At 42.9% G+C, this 19,472-nt stretch overlaps 1 protein-coding gene across 2 annotated transcripts; it reads right to left on the bottom strand.

The window, feature by feature from the left end:
* Window positions 1–127: 127 nt before the first annotated feature.
* Window positions 128–18,978, bottom strand: plod1a (procollagen-lysine, 2-oxoglutarate 5-dioxygenase 1a). 2 transcript variants are annotated; one of them, XM_056598775.1, is made up of 19 exons: window positions 18,758–18,978; window positions 17,884–17,972; window positions 17,548–17,681; window positions 16,693–16,856; window positions 15,544–15,656; window positions 15,349–15,412; window positions 13,497–13,594; window positions 13,038–13,139; window positions 12,372–12,503; window positions 9,980–10,104; window positions 8,735–8,839; window positions 7,770–7,895; window positions 6,862–7,003; window positions 6,374–6,487; window positions 6,156–6,221; window positions 5,414–5,518; window positions 3,864–4,010; window positions 3,086–3,211; window positions 128–1,385 (listed from the first exon to the last, which is right to left on the bottom strand). In XM_056598775.1, the coding sequence occupies exons 1-19, from the start codon at window positions 18,846–18,848 to the stop codon at window positions 1,230–1,232; spliced, it is 2,199 nt and encodes a 732-aa protein (XP_056454750.1). In that variant the 5' UTR covers window positions 18,849–18,978; the 3' UTR covers window positions 128–1,229. The 2 variants fall into 2 exon arrangements, with proteins under 2 accessions (XP_056454750.1, XP_056454742.1); XM_056598767.1 differs by lacking the exon at window positions 3,086–3,211 and adding an exon at window positions 2,653–2,778 and having other exon boundaries at window positions 129–1,385.
* Window positions 18,979–19,472: the final 494 nt, after the last annotated feature.

Below are 19,472 nucleotides of genomic sequence, written 5' to 3'. Positions count from 1 at the left end.
GATGTGACAATTACATATAATGGAGTTCTATTCTAAAGTATTAATGTTTTTATCCAATGCAAGTATCAAAAAGAGTCTTGGTTCGAATCTCCATTTACTTTCTGATTAGGATGGACTGTTTTACATATTAAGAATGAGACTCACCATGATATCCTCAATTAGCTTCTTTATTATCAATTGAGTGTCAACAATGGAATTATTGCTTTTCACCAGTACTGACATATGCACATGTAGAAGCTTATGTAGAAGCTAATAAGATTGCACCATTCATAAGGTGACATTTTTATTAACAATTCAGGACATGAGGGGGGGGGGGTAGACTTTATGTAAGAACAGTCAGAACAATTTAAAAAGGCTTAAGGACTTTTGACAACTCAGTGGAGGTCTGAATCTTTGATAAAAGGAGAAATAGGTCACCTGATTTCCACATTCAAATTTACAGAAAGGTCCTGGATATTGCACATGACTGTAACACGGATATCTGGCATATCGTCACACGTATAAAAAATAAATAAAGATACCATGACAGAATAACTCGCTCAGGACCTTTGTAGTACATGTGCTGAAATGAGGACCCTGAATTACAGAAATTATTGACTATAATAATGAAAGCCACTGTTAACTTATTATCAAACTCAAAGCTTCAGGATAATTATTAGGGGGTTGTATTATTAAATTATTAAGCTGAACTGCCTTTTTCCTGAGAGAAATTCAGCCAGAGGTCTCACTCAGCACACTTTGGTCTTGGAAACTTCCGGATTTCTACGATACTAAACACATATACATACTCCGGGCTCATCCCAACTGCACAACTGCAGTTTTTGTCGCTCACAAATACATATTCACAGCCACTACTAGAGGGGACAATTCAAAGCAAATTTAAGGCAAAAGTGGTGTAACCTTTGCCTCCACTGACATCTTCTGGGTGTAACGATACAGAGTTCTCCTGTGGGATCTCCCATGATGCTTCTCCCTAGACCATGACCATTACCAAAGCTACCTCTAAGCTAATTACTAAACTTAAATATTATATGCTTTACACTTGAACTTAAAGGTAACCATTTCAAACTTTACACCTGAACTGAACTTAAGGTAACCATTTCAAAGTATGTCTAATTTAATCGTACAGTATCTTGTTGTGTATCTACTTCTAAACTTCATCATGGGAATTAGCACCAAAGGGAGAATTCTGCAGAGTTGCACCGCATGTGTTCTGCTAACTGGTCAGATCAGGGGTCAATAAAGGAGACGGCGATGTATCGGACACCCCCGGTAGTGGGGAGCCCCTCATGGTAGTGGGTGAGCCGGCCAGGATGCATGAGAGACCAGCCTTTTCGGGGTGCCTCAACTGAACAGTTGTAGCGGATGAATCGACAGCCTCCACCCTGCCGGCAGCAGAATGACACGGAAACACAAACAAAATAAGTTTAGATCAGGCTATACTGTTGGAATCAGAACCATAAATATGGCTTTGGTATACTGTAGCCATCGTTTCTGTTCAATAGCAGATTTTACTCCACAGAATTAGACAGAAATCAAACAAAATGTGATGGCTTCAGTTAAAATCTTTGAAATTGTCTTGTTAAAATTCATATTATAATTTACATAACGTTTTAGTACACAATGCTGGATAAAGGATCCCTATTATAAATTATATTTCCTTTAAATATTTAGACCTAGATCTCATATCATTGATTTACTAAATAACTCTGGTTCAAGAATTTTGATAATATATTCAAGCAAAGATAATGGTAGCATGGAGACAATGATCGTAGATAATTACATTTATATAATACATTTCCTAAGTAATAATAAAAATGCTACAATTGATACTTTTACAAGATGGAGACAGAAATGACACATCCAGATGAAACACCTCTGGAATGGAATGTCTTTGACATGCAGATTAGAATGACAAACACAGAGTTGACTGAATGAATGTATATGAAATGTCACCAAAGACACATAACATGCTATTAAGTTATATTTTGCTATTCGATATTTGTGAATCCCATCTGAGCACCATGCGTTGCATACTGCTTCAGTATCTAATATAAAATTACCTTGATATAAAATATTTATAGCTTTATTATTATGCATATTCTGTACTTCATATATTTGTGGTATCATTATATTTATTCATTTATATTTATTCTGCACATTAATAACGGTGTCACGGTCATACAACTTTCTTGTTATTATTTACAGATATTGTACAAATGTTAAGCATCTTCCATCTTCAAGATACAAACATCCTTATCTACATTAAAGAGGAGAAGCTGAAATTATGAACTGATTAAAACTCTAGGTATTATATAAAACTCAATATTCATTATGTTTTAGCCATAAAATGAAATAGGAATCGGGGTTAGCCAATTGAGCGTACCTGTGGAAACTTTTTTTAACCAATAGATGGCAGCAAACTTTAAAGTAATAGAAGTAGTGTGTAGAACTCTGCTCTGAATGCTGTTATGCATTAGAAAAGTCCAAAGGTTATAAATGTCCTCTCACCTTATCTTACGATTTTTATTTTTCCTTGTGTTTAATTTGTAGTTACTTTATCCTACCAAAACCAGCACCGCAGGTCGATTGTTCTCCTATAAGATCAAACTGTTTCTCAGGGGATCCCTGCACCCACACACAACCACTCACCTGGTAATCAAGGCCCACTTGATTGAGTGCAACATTTACAGTGAATGTCGAGGCATCGTGGTGCGGCCTTAAAGAAGGTTGCTCGTCTGGCTTATATCTAACTACAAAAGCCAAGTCAAATTCAGCCTGCAAAGACAAACACAAATACAGGGGAGGGGAAGAACACAGTCATGCGAGTGCATCAAAGGAACCGTTTAGGGGTCGGGAGAGGTGTGTTGTTTGTTTGTCTGTGTGTCTGTGTGTGTCTCCGCCTCTTAGTTCAGCCTCAACGCCACCTCTTTCTGGGCCTCCTCACACCAGCATTCACTTTCCCCGGGAAGACAAGAAAGAAGAGAAGGGGACAAAGGGGACAGGACGGACTACGGGTTGTTGGGCTAAAAAGGTCCCGTCTCGTGGAGGCCGGCTAGCGCTACGGGCCGGAACCACCTTTTACCTGGTAGTCAACGTCTTTGGTGTTGAGCGCTACGTTTATAGTGAAAGTGGAGGCATCGTGGTGAGGCCGCAGCAGGGGCTGCTCGTCAGGTTTGTACCTCACCACAAAGTTCAGGTTGGACTCACACTGATGAGGGGAGACATGAGGAGAAGGAGGAGGAGGAGCAGCACAGAGTAACACATCTGGCTACGTAATATGGTATAATATCATCAATCATACACCAGTTAGGAATGAATAATATATAGAGTGTATCCAAATATTGACTGCTTTTCTGCTGTAAATAGTTCAGATCCAATTTATCAAAATATGTTCATGTAAGGCAATAGACCAGAGTAATATTAACATTGTCATAGTTATATTACTGCATTGACAAAAACTTCCAGAGCAATCTGATAATAAAGTGCAACTCAATTGTTTGCTCATTCAAACTATTGTTTGAATATTGTGGAATACTAGCGAAGATATAAAAAATCGGGATGGGATGTGCTGTCACATGTCTGTGTTTCATTTCTGACTACACAAAACAGAATGACGGCATACAAGTATGAATATGGCATTTCATAATGGGTTAGAAATGTATTTAAATTGAACCAAAATATCATTGAGATTAGGTTTAGATTTAGATTTAAAAAAAATAAAAAATCCTTTTATATTAAATGTATTATTCAAAAAACGAACAAAAAAAAACATGTGTTTCAATTAATAAAGTTTTCCGACATTCTATACAAACAAGCAACCATTGTCCTTGCAAGATCTGAAATGGCGCCTTCATCCTTACCTTGGTGTAGTACCCAGGGAACAGCTTCTCTGTGATGGGAGCCACATAGTCCAGCAGCAGCTTGTGCCACTCCTTCTCATAGCCCACCTGGTTCATGTGGATGTCGATGGTGGGCACGTTCTCATAGCCCCCCTGGATTCTCTTATCCTGTAAGATGCAGACGGACGAAAGATGGGTTCAGATGCTGAACTTTGTCAGGGTAAGTTTTCACCTGTTTGTAGTTTTCTTTGAATATGAATGATCAAGCATGAATAATTGTGTTTTGTCTTAGTATTTTACTTTGTTACAACTTACGTGACCAAAAACGGGTGAATTCAAAATGATGAATTCAGCTGATCAAGTCAAGTGAATTTAAATGCATAGCCCTTTATCACAGTAACAGCCTCAAATGCTTCACAGCCCCGTGTTAAACAACCCCCCCCCCCCCCCCCAATGATCACAGAACAGGGGTCCCTCTGTCCAGGTTTAGCTATAACCCTAACACTGCCAATCGTGCAAACATGTAAGGAAATATCATAACTAATCCCAAAAACAAGGCAGAAACTAAGAATAGAAGTGGCTAAATTCAGGACAAAAATGATGGTCGAAAAACATTCCAATCAATTTAAATTAAAGTAAGAGTCACTTCAAAAATGAGCTTCTGCTTTGATATAACCAGCAATCTTGGGTTAAATCATCGGTTCTGTGGCCCTGATTGAAACCGATGCATTCAGCGGCTGCACTTCTTCAGGACAAAAGCATTCCATGCACATTAGAAAAGGTATGGGTTGCTCTCATCAAAATAAATCTTCTTGGTATGTGTAGCAAACTGTGAATAAATCAGTGGCCGTGTGGCTGCTATAAAATGTGAAGCTGCTATGTGGGTCGGTCTTTGAGTGCCCACCACAGAGTGGACCAAGTTGACAGCAAAACACCAAATAAAGAAATGACACATGATAACATGTGTTCAGATCAAAAGGGTCCCTTTAAAGCCCCAGTAAATAAGGTGTAAGTTTGGTGTTATGGAAATGAATATATCTCTGATATTTATGGCAATGTGTAAATGTCATAGTCATATTTCCTTTCTTTTTTTCCCTATCTTCTTTTTTCTTTTTGTAGTTGTGGGTCTTTACCAGCTTCTCCACTTTACAATCAACCATATATGGCTGATTGTAAATGTCCCCATCAGCACAGATATAACCTCTACTACATCCCCTTGTTTTAAAGTATGAACCCGCTGGCTTAACAAAAAAAAAGCCTTCTAATACTGCGACTAGTCTGGTATCCAAGGTGGGGGGGGGGGGGGGGGGGGGGGTGTAAGGAGCAATTGTTGACGGGGGGGGGGGGGGGGAGAGCAGTTGTTGACGAGGGAGAAATTGTTGACGGGGGGAGGGGGGGGGGGGGGGGGGGGGGGGGGGGGGGCGCTATGGTAGTACTATGGGCTGGTAGTAAAATAAAAAAAAATATATATATATATATATATTTTTTTTTTTGTGGGCCCCCCCTGGGCTGTGGGCCCCTAGAATCGTCATCACCTTTCACCCCTTATCGACGGCCCTGTTAATACGTACCACGGCACCACCCCCAGACCACTGCCCAAAGTGTTCCATCTCCTGCACAAAGTGGTCGCAGGCCACCTCCGAGAACATGGGGAACCAGTACACATCAGGGCAGGGCTGGAAGAAACACACATAAAACCCCTTCATCAAAACCTTCAATATTGGTTATGCAGCTGCACAACAGGTCATGTTTGCCCAACTGTCATTTTGAGAAGCTTGAGATTATTTGGCAACATCTAACATTTAGTAATTTCACAGATTTGTATCCAACATGATGGCAGTGAATTTTGATTTGAATACATAATGTCATTATTGAGAAGAACTTTCACTGGGAATCCAACAAATAGACAAAGTATAAATAATGAATGAACATATCATAAATATATCTCAGTAAATACACAATTATGGTTTGTTATTACTTCAAAAATAGTGTCCCTTTGTGCATTCCATCATATGTCTTTTGTTCATCTGTGTTTGCTGTATAAACACAGTGGGAAGAACACAGCCTTGCAGCTTGCAGTCATACTTGTGTATGAAGGGGACGCTCTTTGCTCAACCACTGCATGTGTAATTATCTAATTTTTACTATTTGCACATGAGTTGGTGCGATAAAGGTCTAAATGACAATTTAATGGTACACCTTAAGTCAAAGGCTGGCAACCGCTGCACGAGACGAAAGACTGAACAATGCAAGCAAAGTGTTAATATTTCAGTACCCCTTATTTGGAGTTAGTCTTAATTCAAAGTGACTCACCGTTTCAATCAGCTTGTCCCTCATGATGAGGGAGTAATTTGGATGGATGTAGCGCTCTTCGAAGTCCTGAGGAAATGAAGGTTAAATTAGCTCATTTCAACGTATGGAATCTCACATACGTTTACACGTATGTGAGATTTGTCTAAAAAGACACAAACAAGTACAGACAAGTACACACAGAGAGGAGGTAATCTTTGAGATAATGAGATGATTCTTACCACAGGGTTCTCGAAGATCTGCCAGAGGTCATTGTGGAGGTGCTTCGTCTGGTAGTTTTCCACAGACAGGATGCGCCCAAACGTGTGCATGTTGGTAACGTACAGGAACACCCCCTGAGATTCAGTGGAGGACGACACATCAGATGCAAGGGTTAGTAAAGTTGAATGGGCGAATATTCAGTTAATTCAAAATGTTACGATTTTAAATGCATAAATGATTCCGCTAACATATGATATGTTATAGCATACATATTTTTGGAATTAGCAATGGAATATTTTGTTGAATAATATGTCTAATATGTCTGTACCTGCACATTTTCATACAATTATTATTATGTACACTATTGTATAACTGGACCCCCCCTGTTCCTGCCTTTGCCTGCTGTAGTATACTGCACATTGGACAATACAACTTGAATATGACTTCGAAAATCAGGTGTATTAAAGTCCAATTAACCACCCGAGGACGGAAAGGATTGCTGTCCAACCTTGCTGCGAACACTGGTGCAGAAGGCCATGTCCGCATCCTGCGTGTCGGAGCTGAAGAGGTCGTAGTCAGGGATAGCGGAGCGAAGCACGTCCCCCTTCACCAGGTACACGCTGGAGATGTAGGGCACGTTCCACACCCCCCTGCAGCCACAGCACAGTGTTTACACCGGGCTTACACCACGCACCCACACACCTACACACCCACACACACTGCAGCGCTGCACATGTTCACAATACAGGTGACCTGGTTACACTGAATATTCACCATACGCGAACGATACACAACTTAAACAACATGTATAGTCGCATTGAACTGTGCGAGCCAGCGCCGAACAAAACTGACGACATCACGCCTCGTAAGGCGATTTGTTGCATGCCGTTCACCTCTTTGATCTTAAGGGCTTCATATTGTACAACCAGGTGTGTGTAATTAGCCATTACAAAGCCTCTTTTGACATCCCAAGTAGGCGTGTCCACCTAGATGTGTGGAAAGATCAGTCTACCAGCCTACCCAGTGGACTGTAGCAAACGTTGCTCATCTATCCGTCGTACGTCTAGGTGGAAAGGCCCACTTGTTATGTCAGAAAAGGTTGATTTTCAAAAGGGCTTGTAACGGCTAATCACACTCACACCAGGTGGTATAATATGTCACCTTTAAGCTTTGCAAACAGAGTGCACGAACTGCGTTTATCCTCACCAATGTTTGGGCCAAACCGTGACCATGACTGCTCGGGCCATAAGGGGACTGTACCCTCACGTCACAAACGGTGCTTCATTTAGCTTACCTCTGTTTACTTTACATAGTAAACACGCTGTCTTTACACAGTACAGTAAAACGCTGTATACCTTCGGGATAACACAAATATACCCAGTTCCCTCAGCTAGGATGTCAACAGGATGAACCTACACCCTGCGTCCCTGGACGATGTCTACGTAGTCCTCGGAGCGGGCGTAGAAGCCGTCAGCGCTGAGCGCGCCCCAGAAGTTACTCCACAGCCGCCCGGGCCTAGTGATCATGGGAGCCACGATGGGCCTGGGGAGAGACAACAGCCAGCAGAGCTCAGGTACAGGAAGCAGCAGCATGGAGGGTCAGTAGCATCACCTCAATACTTCCTCTTCCATGTTCCCAATGGGAAAAATTAAATGTCACTTCAAGTAAGTATCTGAAGTAAGTAAAAAATGTATATATTAGTAAATAAAAAATAACATATTTAAATCCTTGCTCATTGTGTTTAACATCTGTGTGGGATAAAATTGTATTCAATGCTAAAGGACCCTTACAATTGAGTCCTGATTTCTTGTGGAATGCTGTATAAATATACATAATAGATATATTTTTTTTTATTAGTTCCAGTAAGAACAATTTACTGAAACTTGCGTTTGACACAAATACCTTCCTTCAGAACAAAATTAAGAAATATCATTGAAAGATGTTAAAGGTCCCATGGCATGCTACTTTATGGATGCTTTTATATAGTGGCTAATGGGCCCCTTATGCGATTACATGAAGGTGTTCAAGAAATTTAGCCTTTGTGCAGAATTGAACGTTCGTGTTTCAGTGGATGTATCGCAATGGCGAGGCGCACACAGCTTTTGGCCATGTTCTGTAAATATTCTAGAACACTCCGGGTGCGTACACACACACACGTGTTTGTGTGTATTCACACACACACACACACACACACACACACACACACACACACACACACACACACACACACACACACACACACACACACACACACACACACACACATGGCGCTATCACGGTCGTAGCTTATTGTCTCATTGGCCCTCTCATAAAGTGAAATTTTCATGCCATGGGGATATATATATATATATATATGTATATATATGTTGGTATATACTCACAGGTTTCGCTCGATGAGTATTTTGAGCGTGTCCTTGTTCTTCAGGACCACTTCGCTGTCCACGCTGAAGAAATATTTACACTGTTTGTCTTGTCGACACAAATCTCTGAAATAAGGACAGAATACAGACGAGTCACGAAAAAACCCTTTCAAGCCACATTGATTTGGCATACATTCAATCAGACATCAGCTTAATTGCAAGAGGCACTCAGATGTCCCTTGAGCCTTAAAACTAAACCGGGCCAAGTCATCCACTTACACACCCAGTGTCACTCAGACTAGCATGAGTGTATATTTAGGGTGATCAGGGTTAATTTACATCTGCATTATTCAAAAGAGTGGGGAGTTGTGATCTCAGACCAAAGCAACAGCACCAGAGCAGCCCTTACCACTTGACCACACTTCAGTATAGTAGGTAGTGGTAATGCACAGGGTGTTATTATTAGGGGAGAGGGGGCTGGCGTCCTCTTAATGCTGGGTAGTGTGGGGGGACTGCGGCCCAGTAGAGTTGGAAGGGCAATGTTGTTTTCAAACGGGTTTGATTTTATCGGGCTTGCATAATGAGGGGGGGACTGAGACTAAAATGGCCGATACGGTGTCAACCGCCATTTGAAAGAAACAAATGCCCCGTTCCTTGGAGCTGATGACTCAGATATGTGGATTTAAATGTTGACAATCAGACATAAACCCATGATTTTCTTCCTTGTAATTTTAAATAGATTAAACGGCTGTACAACTGAAAAAAGAGCAACAAGTCATTGAGGGGATAGACGCGTCGATAAATCCAAATTCCATTTATAGTTTATACTATTTATCTGTTTTTACTTTGACTTTTGAAGAATATACCTGACATCTTTGCAGTGCATTCCAAGCTAAACAAATATACATTATATTTTTGGGGCGAATTTTCACGGAGAACCTGAGAGTAACAGTCCTCATGTGTGGACCACTGCATGGCCCCAGGCGCCTAGTGTGGACAGACCCAAGACTGATCGTCAAGACCGGTCATTAGTGTGTCCTGCCGAAGTCCGCCCTGACTTTAAAAGACGCCTGGAGGATAGGAGGCTTCAATGGCTCTTCCCACAAGTGCGCCTACCACATAACCACAAGTTTGATTCCTACCTTCAGTCCTTTGCTACATGTCGTATCCTGTCTTCTTCAGCCCCACTCTGCTGTCTGTCTCCACTGTGCCATCCAAAGGCACGAAACGGACAGAAATGATTGAAAATGTATAAACCCCACTCACAGGCCAAGGTTGCGCGAGGAGATGCTGTCTGTGTCGGCTCCCTCTGGGCCCACCACCTTGACGTCCTGGTACAGACCGCCATGGCCCTCCAGGAAGGAGTCCACCTGCTTCTTGTGGTGGCTCTCCTGGGGGAGGAAGAGGTCATGTTTGTTATCATGCCCGTTATGTTAGCCTTTGTTAAGCAGTCCAACCTGTAGGAGGACTCCAGCAAGATGCCCTATCCCTCTACCAGGAATAGGGTGAGGTCATCCTGCTAAAGGCTTCATGACATGCATGTGAATGCACTGTGCGTGTCTTTGGATGAAATCCTCTGCTAAAACGATGATAGTATAGTATAATTTAAATGTATATTAATAACCTGCTGCCTTGCATGGTTGAACCCACCGTTGGTGGGTGAATGTGTGTCTTTGGATAAGAGCGTCTGTTGAATGCCCTAAATTAAAATTAATTTAACTATTGATTTTATGATTTATTTTATGAACCTCAGCAAATTCTAAATTTACGATGAAAAGCTAGAGGAAGTAGGAACTGCTGTGTGGGCAAAATGTAGACCATTAAAACAAAGCAGGCTCTAAGCTCTGAGAAGTGCTGTGTGTGATGTGCTTTACCAAGTGTTGTACCACAGAGCTGTGTTTTTTAATGCATAAAAACCCTGGTCTGCCCTTTAACCCGTCAACTCACAGTTTGACCTCATCTCGAAAGGTCTTGCTGCTGTGTGTCTTAAGGGTCTCAGAAACATCTGCGTGACCTCAGTGACTTGATACTATCACATGTGCATATGGTAGGACCTGTGAAGGGATTGTGGTCTCGATGTGCAAAACTAAATGGCTTACACAAATGCCCAAATTATATAGCTTACTTGGCTAGGTTATGTATAATATACTCAACCCTTGTGAATAATTATCTCAGCTTGCTTGACCAACAGTTCCATAGTCGCCATAATTCTCTGTTAAATCACATACTGAGGGCTGTCTATTGGTTCTCTGCTAGTCACACAAATATGACTTTAGTATAAATGCAGACAAGTCCAAAACAGGTTGAAAGCAGCGTTTCACTTTCTTTCGTTTCATATTTATTTTGACCAATAACAGGGATCTGAAATTGCCTAATTGGTCAATTCCCCTAAAATCTCCTCTCTCCAATTCCGTATTGAAACAAGAAACAACGCCTAACTCCGCCACTTTCCATTTTTGGATTTCGAAATAAGGTTTTAATGCATCAATATAAACTTTATAAAGACTTTGTATACCCCACTCAACCAGGTATCCTGAAGCTAGGCTTAAATAGGTCCTAAGAATAAAACTCTCTGTGACCCTGCATTCCTGTTGGCCTGTCTGCTGCTTGGCACCAGGCTGTCCCTTTAACCCCAGCTCCCTGCCCCCCCCACAGCTGTCTGCCTAACCTGCCCTCTCTAACCCAGGTCAGCTATACCAGCTACACCCACACCCACAGACTAACCACCAGCCAGGCTGTCCCCAGTGACCGGTTTATATTTGAGTTGTATACACCCAGTAAGGATACCTTCATTAGGGATAACTACACTACCACTACAACACAACAGCATCTGGGAACAGTAGGCTTGTTTTTAGATAACCGACAAGCTGTATGGATGCTCATTGACTGCCCAGCCTTTCTCCACGTAACCCAAGTCACTTTATTATGAATAATTTCTCATTTTAGTTCACCATTTTGCAGAAAATATCCTGAACTTAGCGGCTACTCACTATCATCAGTGTAGTTTAAATCCCAGGCCCTGAGTAGCTTCGCTATTAGTTGGCACATTCCTGGCCCACGGTGAATGTAAACAGCGCAAGCTAGCACACGTTAGATCAAGAAGGGAAGTGGTCCCATTCCTGGTATGGTTGATTCCCACCCGAGCCACTGTTGCGATCATCCAACCATGCAGTGCAATGCCATCACACCCAGTGTTATACAAACGAGAAGGATGATGGCGGAGGATAGGTGGATGGATGGTATCACACTGATGGCTATCTCAAGTTTGATTTGATATGCAATACTTTTTGTGTAGTGTAGTGTAGTACAGTACAGTGTAGTGCAGTGTAGTGTAGTATTGTGTAGTGTGGTGTAGTGAGGTGTAGAGAGGTGTAGTGAGGTGTAGTGTAGTGTAGTGTAGTGTAGTGAGGTGGAGTGCAGAGCAGTGTTGTGAGGTGGAGTCTAGTGTAATGTAGTGAAGTGTAGTGAGGAGTAGTGTAGTGAAGAGTAGTTTAGTGTAGTGTACCTCGATCACTCACACTGCACAGCAAAATACTAACTTTGAACAACGTATTATTCTCCACGTCAGCAAAAATCTCATAATGCTGCTAAACATCTTGTAGATGTCATAAAGCATTAGCATCGCTTGAGTGGAGTTACCTCAGGCAATCACCCTCACCTGGTTGTATATGAAGAGTTTCAGTCTGTTCTTGGGGTACTGAAGATTCAGTAGGCGTTCAAAAAAGACAGTGAGGAAGGGGGTGGGCTGCTGAATGAAGACCCCGATCGTCACCTGAGGAAATTCACTCTCCTGGAGAAACAAACACAACCAGAGACAAACAAAGCAATGTTCTACATCAATCTGTGGTTGCCATTTAGGTTCTGCCATTTAAGCAGGTCCACTTTACATCTCATAAACACAATCTGTGTTGGTTTAATTTTCCATTTCGTTGTTGGACAGTTACTATACAAGAAAATGCAGCTGGCATCTAAGCAAAGTCGTGAAAGGTGCCGTGACGATGGGTAGTGTAATAAACACAGTCCTGTTCAAACACAAGCGGAACAAGGACAGCACGGATAGAAACATCCAGGAGACTTTCCATCCGCGCATCTTTCCAGAGAGCGTCACTAAGTGATGCTCTCATTTGAGGACACTATCTAGGGTGGGTCAGGCTGGCTATTTACAACGCTATGACCTCAGAGAGGGGCTCATTAAGTATGACCTCACCTGTAGTTAGGTGGGTAATGAGGCTGGTGGCAGCTGTTGAGCATGCTGTGCACTCGCTAAGAAAGTGAGAGTGCGCGTCACACGTGGTTCAGAGAGGGAGGGGGGCGGACGGCTCACCTGGATCCCAGTGAGAGGTCTGAGGTTCTGGTGACATTCAGTGCAGCCGGTTTCAAAGGTCCACACCTTGGGAATGTAGTTGCCAAGGTAGTTGACCTGCAACTGGGGACACAATGACACTGTTTAGCAGATGCTTTTATCCAACCTTTGGGATCAAAACCAATACACTTTTGAATGGGAATAGGACTGATTCAATTGCTATGAAAGATTCAAAGCTCTTCGATGGCTGTTAATAAGATACATTGAAAACATGTAAATACCATTAAGCTTTACAATGGTACAAAGTTCTAGACCACATTGTAAGTCCAAGTTAAAGTTTAGTTTAGTTCAGTCAAAGTAGTTTGTTTTTAACCAAATCCATCCCTTTTACTATTTAGGTCATTGTGGTATTCATACAATTTCATACGTTTCTACTGGTTAATTCCTAACTCTACTATAATGTGTTTCTTTGCGGGCTACCTTGGTGGGGCCATTGCCATGGACGATGACCGGGAGTGTGTCATACAGCACATTCCTGGCCCGTACCCGGCTGTCCTCAAACTTCAGCACCACCTCATCTACATACACATGCACGCGACAGCCAAGCACACACGCAAACACGTGCAACAGCAAGCACACACAAACAAGAGCACACACACATACACAAAAAAAACACACATACACACATACTTTATATTAATGAATAATCCAAAACATAAAGTTAATATCAAACTCAAAACTGCCGTTATTCACTTCATCTAATTTTTTTCATTTTTATACCTAAAACCATCTATGCTGGTGTAATTGTAGTACTGGAAAACTAAAAGTGACAAGCTATGTTAAAGACAAAGAAACTCATGGTAATCCTGTGTATTAAAGTCCAAAGAAGTCTCCAGCAGAGTGTTCCTTTAGGTTTAAGCGACGCCCCCTCACACAATACAGCTGTTCTTTGCAGCAAAGCTGGGCTCTCTCAAGCACATCTGGGGGAGGCATGGAAAATTTGGCCAGCCTTCCTGCTTCCTCCCCCCCCTCCTCCCGTAACTCCTCCCCCTTTTTTGTTCATTCATCGGGCTACGTGACCTCAAGCACATATCCGTCTCCCTCTTTCTGTTCCCCCCTCCTCTCCCTCTCTCCCTCCTTATCAGCACGTCTCTCTGGCTCTATGTCCCCCTCTTTCTTCTTGTACCTCAGTGCCCCCCCCCCCCCCACCCTAACTGTCCCACTCGCTCCCTCCTTCTCTCTCCCTCCTTCTCTCAGTTTGTCTCTCAGTCTCCAGCCCCCCCTCTTTTACCTTGTAACTGCCTAGATTATTTGACTGTCTGTTCAAGCCGGGAACATTATTCCTCCTCGCCTTCTGTGTGAAAGGTACGAACATGGAATGGGGGGGGGGGGGGGGGGGGGGCAATACGCCAGCTCTATTTGGTTCTGAGTAGAAAGCAAATCCGGCATAAGGCTGGGTCTTCTGTACAGTAAAATGTTGCGGGATCTCTGTATAAAAGAGATCCTTCGGTCACTCTCTCTCTCACTCTCTTTCTCTTGCAAACTATACATTCCTGACCAAGGCGGCACAGGACTGCAAGGGGGGGGAAGCAGTAAAACAAACAGAGTGAAGGGGAGTAAGACAAGATGCAAAGAGAGAGACGGAGCGAAAGGGCTCTCGGAGGATGATCATGCCTAAACTTGCAGTGCTCATTAAAAATGACAATCACCCCTGTGTTCTACACACTTTTGCTTTTTTCAAAATATGATCCTGCAATGTTTGCCTCCATATCTCGGCTTGGGGGCAACCAACCAATGGCAATCCTTTGAAGGAAGTGGCAGGGGGGGGGAGTATCCCTTCATCTCTACACAACAGCTATTAACTGTTCCCTACCACCTGGGTAATAAATAATAAATAACAACATGGCTTTCCCCAGCCAGGGAAAGTAGCCTATCTCAGCAGAACAATTACAGCAAGGTGGCTTCGGGCTAGTATTAATTACACTGTAACAAACTTTATTTGTTTCTCACACGTTAGCTTTAATTGCTTAAGACTAATATGTCAGCTGCAAATGTTAACCTCTATGTAAATATGTTAGCTGTGATTCTGAAAGCGAATGTCTTGCCTTGAGCTTTTTAAACTGCAATCAGATGCTATTGATGCTCATAGTTGTAAGCAGTAAGCGTTCCGGTCAATATATTTTAGATGAGGTTACAACACTGTTAGTAAATAGTGTTTTGCATTCATTAGCGATGCAGCCAAGTTCTATTGTAAGTGGAAAATAACAGTCAAAGCAGATATTTTTGCGTGTGATAACGTGTGTTTCTGGCTTCTGTGTGTAAAGGCTCTTACCAAGGGCTCCATTGAGGTTTTGGAACAATCTGCATCTGCTGTCCAGTGTGATATTTATGGATTTCTGAAATGGGGAAGGTAAAACAATGTTGTGAGATACTTAACCAGAGTACACATGGACAAATCACAAAAACAGTTTTGAATATTTATACAGTTGGTTATAACCATATTAATAAGTCTAATAAGTATGCATACCCTTTTTTCTGGGTTGATATAGATGTTAGTGAAAAACAACTGGTCACTGTCGTGGTCTTCTCCTGTCCAATCAGCGACCATCGTCTTGACATTAGGGAGGTAGCCAATGAAGCCTGAGGACAGAGAAGGGACAAGAGACATTGTAATGCTGCTTTGTAAAGTCACAGACAAAATTGGCACCAGCAGATATCAAATAGTTCAACAAGCTACCATGGCAACACATTCCTCTACCTTGGACAGATAACAGTAGCCAAACCAGAGGTCATCACTGGCCATCTTTAATGGGAATCACTGAACACAATGTATGTTCAAAAACCTTTCTTTCTTTTTTTTTCTTGATCTGGACATGCACATGACATAGTGACGGTGTGAACAGAGATAACCTTATTCAAACCACATTAACAGATTACTAATTATTATTATTATGTAATAAGAAAAACTAAAATGAATCTGATATTTATTAAGCTGGACCCTGTCAGGTAATGAAAAGCAGGTCTCTGTGCCTTCAGTGCCGTCTTCCTGCACAGCAGAAAGCCTGCTATTTTCAGCCTATAAAAATACACTATAAACTCCTTCAAGGGAACATGCAGCATATCATTAAAAATTCCACATTCTTTTTATCCCTCTATGCTTACAAACACTGACACACACAAACACATTGACCAAAACAAACTGAAAGGTAAACTTACTGACAAACACACACTGACCAACAAAGGGGTTGTGCATTAAAAGAATATGTCCAGCACATTTATAACGTGCACTGAACATCAAGCATAAGATAAAGCACAAGCATTGGTGTAACACAAATACTTGATGCTATTCTGGTTCAGATTCTTGTAATGTCCCAGTATATTTCTATATGACCACCACCACCACCACCAGCTCCTCCACCACCACCACCACCACCACCACCACCACCAACGGACCTACCTACCGACCCCACCACCACCATCCCCAACCAAACCATCATCAACCCCATCACCGGCACCACTTCAACCCCCACCACTGGACCTACCTCCGAACCCAGCCACCACCACCTCCGTCCCCATCCCAACCAGTGGACCTACCTCCGAACCCCACCACCACCACCACCACCACCACCACCACCACCACCACCACCTCCGTCCCCAGCCCCACCAGTGGACCTACCTCCCGCCCCCAGGAAGCGGTTTCCCTCGCGGACGTGCGGGTACTTGTCCTCCAGGTGTCTGTCGGGCCAGATGAGGGTCTCTGAGGAGAAGACCACCCTGTGCCCGCTCTGCTGGAACTTCTTCAGCAGCTCCTTGGGCCCAGAGGCAAACACCACATCATAGCTGAGGGGAAACGAGGAGCAGCCATGACTATGGGACACTGCACAAAGCCACTGCAGGGCTCGGCCGTGGCAAGCCAATCACAATATGAGAGGAGAGAAGGTGGCTCCATATTATGAGGAGCCACAGTTAATTAGTGGAGTGTTTAGCCAGCACTGGCTGGCTTCACTCATAGGCAATGGCAGTAAAAGGGAGAGACGTTTTTCAGTTATCTATTCCCTGATCATAATAAGCATGAATCAGTAGCGACAGAGAAACAAGCAGGTGGGCAGGATAGTCTAGTCTAGTGGCTAGGGGGGATGACCTCGAATCGACCAGTCCCGGGTTTGAACCCAAATGTCTACAGACTTCCCGTAAGCATTCTTAAGCAACATGCTCTTACCCCTACTAGCTCTTCGTTCAGTGTCAGTAACGTCTTCGTTCATGCTCAGTGTCTTTTGGGAGAGAGGCATCTATTTTGTAGTGTGTAAATAGTATTTTCCACTGCTTCCACTGGATGAGAAGGACAGTATAGTGGTTAGAGTTTGACTCCCGGCCAAAATGTGCTGGGTTCAAACACCAATGACTGCAGCTTCATTTAGAAGGTGTCCCACTCCTACCTGCATATTAATGACGTGTATCTAAAAGGTTTCTCTACGGCTAACTAACCATATAATGATCCATCCTGCAGCACCAGGAAAACGAGGTGACCTACCTGTCTATGAATAGGATGGTCTTCTCCTGCTCCTCCTTCATCTCCTCCAGAGCCGCCTTGAGGAGGCGTATCCTCTGGCCTCCTCCGGGGGCCATGTAGTCCCCCCCTTGCCATTTCTCCCCGCGCCCCAGCACCTTTTATCCCCATGGAGCACAGAAGACAACTTAACACCACCACTTTTCTTCAGGTTGACTTTAAACCATGGCCTGAAGGACTAGCAGATGTTTATCACTGGTTTATCATCAGACTTTTTATTTTGCCCTGTGGCCAGAGCGATTAGAGGAGGAATTAAGCTTTCAGATCAACGTCAATCTACTTGCAGGTATTTGCCCCTACCTTGACAGTGTAGTTGAAGAGCTTTGCAGACCTCAGGAAACGGCTGAAGCCATCTGTCTCTGCGGTGGCAACTGTCAATACTAGGAGGTCTGTAGGAAGACGAGCAGTGTGTGAGATAGTAAAGGGAAAGAAAGACAACGGTTTTGTGCTGAATTAGGATAATCTTTTCTTCCCCTATCAGAGAGTCATCAACGTGCAATAGGTCAATAAGTAATAGCTGTTAAATTGTGTGGACGAATAGACAATGCATTTCGTTTGAAGTTGTTTTGAATATGGTAAGAACATAAATAAGGCAGCTAACTCTAAACGACGATCAATATTTAAAGGGTTTAAACACAAACGTTGGTTCGAAATAATTATTAATTGAAAGTCAACCATATGAGCACATTTGAACTGACCAAGTTCAATTTTATTTGGATTCAACGTAGTCAAAGTCATGGTTTGAGAATGGTGACTAAACGAGGAGCATGAATGGCTGGACAAAATTGCTACTGCCAAATCACTTCATGGAATAGTTCACATGGGTAGGCTGCAAAATACATTTAATCCGATTTCATGCGAACAGTATCAGTTCTCCCAAGCGAAGCCGACTTGCTTTTGCCTAATTCTCCGTTTAAGTGATTACGGCTGTGATATCATCAGACCACCGCTATCCACCAACTTGTTGAATACAGCATTGGGACAGGCAATACCGTCCACGTCAGCGGCGTGTTCGGAAGAACCTTCTCGACTGGACAGTGAACCTTCCCGACAGAACCTAACTCTACTCTATCTACTACTGAATGAAGCACAAGTCCGCACACGTCTAATACAGCGGTAAAAAAAAATGCATCTAGTTATATGACATCTGTAGTACAAGATATGTTACGCATACCTTCTGGAGTTTTCTGCTCTTCGGAGCTTGTCAGAGGCAATTGGGCAAAGCTGAAAAATGCACTAAACGCCAAGAGGAATACTATTTTCATTGTAATCGAGACCGATATTGTCCCACTAGTTGGTGTAATGGATATTAGCTTGTTGTAGACAGTAGTGTCCGCGTCTTTGGGGAGAAGAGATGTGTACGACTCAGAAGTTGCGTGTTGAACCAATGTTACCCCCGTCCCACAGACCCAGCCCCGTTTCCTCGCTCCCCCTTCTCTCTCTCTCTCTCTCTCTCTCTCTCTCTCTCTCTCTCTCTCTCTCTCTCTCTCTCTCTCTCTCTCTCTCTCTCTCTCTCTCTCTCTCTCTCTCTCTCTCTCTCTCTCTCTCTCTCTCTCTCTCTCTCTCTCTCTCTCTCTCTCTCTCTCTCTCTCTCTCTCCCTCTCTCGCGCACACACACACACACACACACACACACACACACACACACACACACACACACACACACACACACACACACACACACACACACACACACACACACACACACACACACCAAATGTGAAACTTGAACAGGGAACAGTGCAATTATTTTAATAATGACCGCTAATGACGGTTAATAAAATAACCCCGATTCAAGAGAACGTTTGGTGATTCGATAAATATGACTGTTTTTATAAAGGTCTGCCCTAGTAACTACAGTTATTCAACAAAATCATTCGACCTTCATA

Source organism: Gadus chalcogrammus, chromosome 1 (genome assembly GCF_026213295.1).
Source record: "Gadus chalcogrammus isolate NIFS_2021 chromosome 1, NIFS_Gcha_1.0, whole genome shotgun sequence".
Lineage (NCBI taxonomy): Eukaryota > Metazoa > Chordata > Actinopteri > Gadiformes > Gadidae > Gadus > Gadus chalcogrammus.
Note: the sequence above shows the minus strand (reverse complement) of the source record. Positions and strands in the feature narration are given on the sequence as shown.

Coding starts and splice junctions, on each gene's coding strand:
- plod1a (XM_056598775.1), bottom strand. CDS start 18,848: ATGAAAATAGTATTCCTCTTGGCGTTTAGTGCATTTTTCAGCTTTGCC. Junction 7,004..7,769: donor ATCGTCCAGGGACGCAGGGT/GTAGGTTCATCC, acceptor CTGTGGCTGCAG/GGGGGTGTGGAACGTGCCCT. Junction 5,519..6,155: donor GGGACAAGCTGATTGAAACG/GTGAGTCACTTT, acceptor TGTTTCTTCCAG/CCCTGCCCTGATGTGTACTG.